The 6,912-nt window shown below is 31.7% G+C and overlaps 1 protein-coding gene across 1 annotated transcript; it reads right to left on the bottom strand.

Annotated features, from left to right (window-relative positions):
* Nucleotides 1-333: 333 nt before the first annotated feature.
* Nucleotides 334-5,229, bottom strand: LOTGIDRAFT_118406 (hypothetical protein; the record flags this gene model as incomplete). The annotated part of the gene is made up of 9 exons (XM_009056506.1): nucleotides 334-577; nucleotides 1,825-1,922; nucleotides 2,320-2,472; nucleotides 2,876-2,963; nucleotides 3,269-3,448; nucleotides 3,764-3,884; nucleotides 4,068-4,110; nucleotides 4,537-4,632; nucleotides 5,122-5,229. The coding sequence occupies 9 exons, from the start codon at nucleotides 5,227-5,229 to the stop codon at nucleotides 334-336; spliced, it is 1,131 nt and encodes a 376-aa protein (XP_009054754.1).
* Between the last annotated feature and the right edge of the window lie 1,683 nt (nucleotides 5,230-6,912).

Below are 6,912 nucleotides of genomic sequence, written 5' to 3'. Positions count from 1 at the left end.
GGAAAGAGTAAGGAAAGAAATAGACCAATTCACTTGAAGTCAACTTCCTGTTAAAATTATTGGGTACAAGACAACAGGAAATCTTTATTACAAAGATACCTACTAATAGATGAACTTCAATGTGAATATTACTTTCTACCAAAATAATAGGGTACAACAAGGAAACTCCAGTATACAGTCATTCAATACAGGCTGAATATATCATATTAATTTCAACCCAAACATTTTGCACAATGTGAATTTTACTTCATACAAAAAAATAATTGGGTATATGAGAAGGAAATTTTCTCGCACACATTAACTCACTACAGGCTTAATCCTTTAAATGATATTCTAGGCCTTAGCTTTAGCCATATCTATATAGTAATCTTTCTCAAATTCAAACTTACGTTCATCCATACTTCTACTTTTTTCATGGTAGGTTGCTCGTTGAGGTACACGTTCAAAATATGGTTCATTACGATCCAAGAGTGCTGTATTGTGTTTGGTTTGATAAAATGTTCTACCAGAGTAGCGAAACTTGGAACCAAGTCGTGGAAATACTGCATTATTTTTAGGTTGTTCTGGCTCACGTAATCTACAAAATACATCAAATTTTCATTTGCTTGATCAAAATATTGGATGACATTGTGTAAAGAAATTGAGCAAATAAAGATTTCATGATGGAGGGATCCCACATGATTCAAAGACTTGTACACCTGACCTAGTTTTTTTCAAAATCAATGTCATGACAAACAAAATTATATTAACAGCAGTTATAAAGGAAAAAAGAAGAATTTTCATTTTCTATTCCAGAAACAACACAGCTAGAGACCAGGAAAACAAGGTTTACTAGAAACGGGAACAAAAAACTCACCGATTTTCAGTAGAGAGTGGGTGAATGACAGATGAATGATTGAATGAATTTATGAATGCCACTTTCATGTGATAACATAGTCCTTTTGATATCTTTTTATTTTGAAAAGTCTTTCCCATTTTTTAGTTTCAATTACCCCTTGCAATGTGAACTCAGAAAATCGTGGGATATTAGTTGGGTTTCGGACTAAGAAGAGTTAGTGCCAATATTACCCAGAAATAATAAACTTTAAGGCCAATTAAATTAGAAACTTGAAAATAAATGAAATGGAGTCTTATATTCTTCTTAGTATGAACAAGGTAAAGAAAACAGTTTAGTTTTTGAGAAAAAAAATTCTGAGTTCACATCATAGTATATACCCTATTTTAAAACCTCAATATGTTTGCCATCCTTTTGTTAGAGAAATGTTCCACATACCCAATACCTTTTCAATTCTCATGTTTTCCATAACAAATTTAAATTTCAAAATAGGTGCAAAAGTTTGGGTTCATATTGGTGAAAAAAATTCAATATTAACTAACCATTACCAAATATATAAAACAAACAAATTTATAAAAAATGTTATATACAAAGTCATTTTGATTATCTTTGGGGTTATAAATTTAAAAAAAGTGATTGGATTTTGTGGACAAACTATATTGTAGGTTTTTTTCTTGATCGTCGAGGTAGAACATGCCTAAAATAAAATCACAGCTTCACATTTTTAAATGAACTCTAGAAATGAAATAAAAGAAATTTGCAGAAAGAAGAAACTTTTATGTACTTAGATGATGATGACAAAATATACCAGGCCTCAGTTTCACCAAAAAACAGTTGAAAATGCATGATTCAAAAATTTAAAGAAAAGCATACCTTATGTTACACTGCTACCCAAAAATAGATGTGCAATTTTGAAATTTTAAACAAGGTATTAATGTCAGTACTTGATAGTGAAATAGAGGCCTGGTAATTCAATAACAAATATTTACCTGAAGAAAGCATGATGTTCTACACATGTTTTCCACAGACGTTTGGCTAATCTGTGAGTTTCTAGTTTAAAACCAATTGTGCTTTCAAACCTCTCAAACTGAAATTGACAAGAATTGAAATTATTAAACAGTGTGCCATGAACGCAGAAAATATAACTTATTGTTGTCAATCAAGTCAATCTTAATTAGATGATAGATACTAGTATACAGAAATATCATGTCATCCTAACTTGTGCTCATTCGAGCATACTGTTCTCTCAAAACATCATTCATTGTGACAGATTCTGATTGTGTGAATTACTCAGTCCTTGTTGCACACAGTCTCACTAAATACAGCCATTGATCAGCCTCTCTAAATATGTTGCAAGTTGCAAGCTGTTGTTCATAATCCAGCATTTCTCAGATTTTACCAGTTGCAAGGTCGTCTTGACCAGTACATGCATTTAAAAGCTTGAAACAGCACATCCTTTACTAGTGATTGGTATTAGTACTCACATCTGATGGTCGGATTTTAATATAAAAATTATTCCTTTTATAAGATATTTTAAGAATTTTTGGCCAAACAAATCTGTTGATTCTTAATTTATCTCTGTATACCAATAACCCACTAGCACATACACCTAACATTATATCTACACCTTCAGAATCCTGGAAAAAAATCAATAGTGATTTAGACACTAAATTGCTAACATGAGGGTCCACAGTTCAATCAAGGATTTTTCAATCCGCTTTCCCTGTGGAAGACTTTATGTGCAGACAATGAAAAAGATAATAATTCATTTGGCTGGGGCAATAAACCAGGACCATGTGCTACAGGATGTGCAAGCTAAAGATCCCTTCTCAGTAGGAAATGGCAAAATTCTGCTAATGCAGCAGACTAGACAAAATTAACCACACTGCATGTTGATGCCAGCCTTTGTTTGTCCAATCAGTTTCAGAAGATTAGAACTTAATTTCATTTTGCCAGAAAATTGATACAGACAAATAAATAAACTGCCTGGTATCATCTCAAGCTTGAGTCAATACTTTTTGATAGATTTAAATGTCTAACCTTTGCTTTATGAAGATCAACACCATACATGGCTAATTTTTTAGCATTTTCTAAGAAATGTAAATCTGCTTCTTCTGGTGTTTGGCCCCTAAGATATAAAATAAAAGTTTGTTGTTTATGGCTGTCATTAAAACATAACTCAAATAAATTGGTTTTTATAATATACCTATCATGTTAATTATTTTGTGATGTTAAATTTGTAACATTATACTTATTTTTTTGCAATGAGAGAAATTTTAAAACATTGAGGAAACTTGAACATGTACAGGAGGTAAAACTCATTCATTTCATTTGACCATATACAATCTGTAGCATACAGGTCCAATTGATTGACTATACGCTTTAATGAATGACTACTGATATGTCATGTTTCATAGTAAAAAAGATACCTACTTGTGCTGACGATGTAATTCTGCTATTTTTTCTAACATTTCTGGGGTCTGATTTGGTGCAAAAGGCATGTCTTTAATATAATCATAACCATCGCCATGTTCATTAGGATCATAATCTCCTTTATCAGCTTGTACACTATATGATCCTAACATAGCATGGGTAATAAAGGAACATGGTAATCTGAAAAATAAAACATTATTCTCTAATTCACTCTTCTAATACATACAGTTTCTCTGTATTCATGTCATCTGGCTCATTCAGTTAAAAAATGTCTTTTTGACAAAAATATCACACAAAATTAACATTAACACCTGGGTCCTATTTCACAAAGTAATTTAATAATAATTGTTGTTATTGTGGAATTTTTAAATTGACAAAAAGTGACTTTTTGAGAAATAAGCCCAGGATCTTTGGAGAACACAATGCATCTATACCTATGTCCATATATTAAGATATCAAGGTTCTTAAAACAAAAAAAGCTTTAAAATATCTTACCTGCCACTAAGGATATCTCTTCTGATTTGTAAACAAACTAAAAATCGTGTTAAATGTTCCTGTAACTGTGTTGGGTCTGGTGGGTAAAATTTAACAGCAAACTCAAACACCCAAGCACCACCTTAAATAACATCAAATACTTGTCATTAAAACTAAATAGGCCAATGCACTGGAATTTGCATTTTGGGACAATTTATTTCCATCTGTTAACGGAACTTTAATGAATACACATATCCAAAACGGCTGTAATCTTTTTCACCTGCATCATTGATTATGAAATATGAAATGAAGGGATGTAACTTACTTTTCTTCTGTTTTGATATTTTCTTTTCAACATTTAACCAGAACTACAAAGAACAAAATACAGAATAAAGCACTTTGAGTGAAATGTAATACAGTTTTATATTCAGAGTAAAACCCAATTTGGGATAATGAATGCAGTGTACAATGAGGAAAATATCACAAGGATATTTCAAAAATCTACTATTTGCTTCAAAAATGTACAAATTAACAACACAGGATTTTATTCCATGTCATCACCATTAACATCTATACTCTGTGCACTAAGGAGCTGTAATTGAGCATTTTGCTTCTTCTGATGGAGAGGGATACCATGAGATAACATAGAAAAGTAAGGAAGTACGAAGACCTCAAAAGATTAGCAGTCAAAGGCTTAAAACATCGATTCAAAGAAGAAACTGAATTCTTATAAATAAATTTTGCATGTTTTCAATTAGTAGATAACCTTTACTTACTTTTATGTGGGCAGGTACTTTATCATCTTGATAGGTTAAACCAAAATAGTCTCTTTCTAATAAATCTAAATGATCACATACTCTATCAAATAACACTTGACCCACTGCTGCTTTCTGCAAGAAATAAGATAAGAAACTTAGATAAATATTATTTCTTAGATATTTCATTCTTTTGAGTTTAAGTTTCAGATGATAAGCTAGTGTTTTTGCAAGCACAATAACACATTATTTATAACAAATTATTTGCATGTCAACTAGTAGGTAAATCCGAAATGCTACATAAAATAAAAAGACCAATGGAAGAATAAATGTCTGTGACAGTTCTTACAATATCTTAAAACACAAGTACAGTACCATACTGAAACCAGATAATTTGGCTCCAGAAAGACTGGCTGTCAATCAATTTTTTTTAGATGATTTACATAATGATAACTTTCAAAATTGGACTTGCGTAAAATACATAATTGCACTGAACAGGAAGTGAGAATAGAACAGATTGTTCTACAGTAAAAATATAATGGAGCTTCATCTTATAATGTTATGGAAAATCAATCACTTTTGACACAAAGATACAAGAACAAAAAGTTACATAGGTTTACTTACAGGTATATCAATTTCTATATTTTCACCATCTAATAATACAACTGTACAGGTAGAATTCTTGGACGACCTGGTCGCCGCTTTCTTTGGGGATTTCTTGTCTTCTGTCATTTTTTTATTTGGACTTTTAGTATTTGTCTGAAAGATACAAAAGAATACATTGTATATCTGTATAAGATTAATATTTAGTCAAAATACAGTTAGATAGTTTTGGTTAATATTTTGGAAAATCTCCATATAAGGCAGAGCTCAAGTCAAATTGATCAAATATTACAATTAAAGTAAAGATATAGGTGGGAAATCTATTGGCTTCGTTCCCCTGGCCAATATTCAACACTGTTACTGTAAATATATATGACAAAATACAGACAGTATTAACTAATAACTATGTACAGGTAAATCATGTCACAATTCTGTTGATATTTCATCAACTTTTTTTACAGCATATACCATCTAAATTATCCATTTAGGAAAAACTGAGTTATCCAATCTCTAAATCCTTCAGCAAATAAAGTGCAGAATGGCTACAGATTACCATAACAGGACATTAACAATTTAGTTTAGGCATGCCCATGAGAAAATAAAAAGACACATCAACAAATAAAAAGAAACTACTAAATAACCTGCCTGGAGCAAAGATCTATGATAACTGATAACTAATGTAATAAGAAAAACTTCAGAAATAATAGTTGACCATAAATCCTAAAACTAACAATTAATTCATTTCTCAAATTTCAATATGGTCTTGTAAACTATCAATTTACCCAACCTTTTCCTTTTAAAACAAATTGGTCAAACCTCCATCCTCGAAATAGGCCTACTAGATCTACATATTTACCACACCCACAATCACATTTCCTATTTACCGGTATTGTCATCCAAATAAATGAGATCATCACAAATGTCTCATAATATGAACATAATTATGACAGGAAAATTAAAATCAATAATTCCTAGCATTACATTAGATGTTAACAAAATGTATCCCTTTTAAGCACCCAAGTAAGTGGCCTGAGCAATAATGATAGTAAAAAATTGCCCCTCCCCATCTTTCACTCCTAGGAATTCAATTGATATTATATCTACCATCCACAAATCAAACACCATTAATTCCAACACCCGTCAATGCAAGTATGAAGATGATTTACTTCCAATTAGCAGAATGATTAAATGCATCTTATTAATATAGCAAATGAACTCAAAATCCGCCATACCCGGCCAATCAATCAACATTACAGGAAAAACATGGCGGCCGCCATTGCAGTTGTTGATTCAAACTAATGTGGGTCAGGACGCTCGAAAGTTTATTTTTAGACGAACATTTCTATCGCTTTTCGTATCTAAAAGCCCCTGAAATGAAATAATTGCCTACTCACTGATTGTCTATCCTGTTAAAAAGCATGAAACGTTACTCCATTGCGAAATTACTAAGATGAAAATATGGAAAGATGTGACATCACAGTCTACCTAGAGTTGTAGCATTCCGCTAGAGGTCACTAGTATCGTTATGGGGTCAAGGTGTGTGAAGATGCATAACAAATCGAGATCAAATAGCTTTAGGGTCCACATTGTTTTAACAAAATACAATGACCAAGAAGCTTAAGAGATTTGAAATTCTCTATCTAATGAAAAAACACTTAAACTTTGAACTTCCATTTAGAGCTTTTATTCTTCAAAATGTTAACTTACAGAGGCAATACGTGTTTAAATTATGCCGCCATATAATGAGGTATACGAGTCAGGTAAGCGACAGATGCGCGAAATTCATTAAAGGGCCAATATAATTCCTAAACA

This window comes from Lottia gigantea (genome assembly GCF_000327385.1).
Source record: "Lottia gigantea unplaced genomic scaffold LOTGIsca_28, whole genome shotgun sequence".
In the NCBI taxonomy this organism is placed as follows: domain Eukaryota; kingdom Metazoa; phylum Mollusca; class Gastropoda; family Lottiidae; genus Lottia; species Lottia gigantea.
This window is presented reverse-complemented; position numbering and strand designations above follow the sequence as displayed.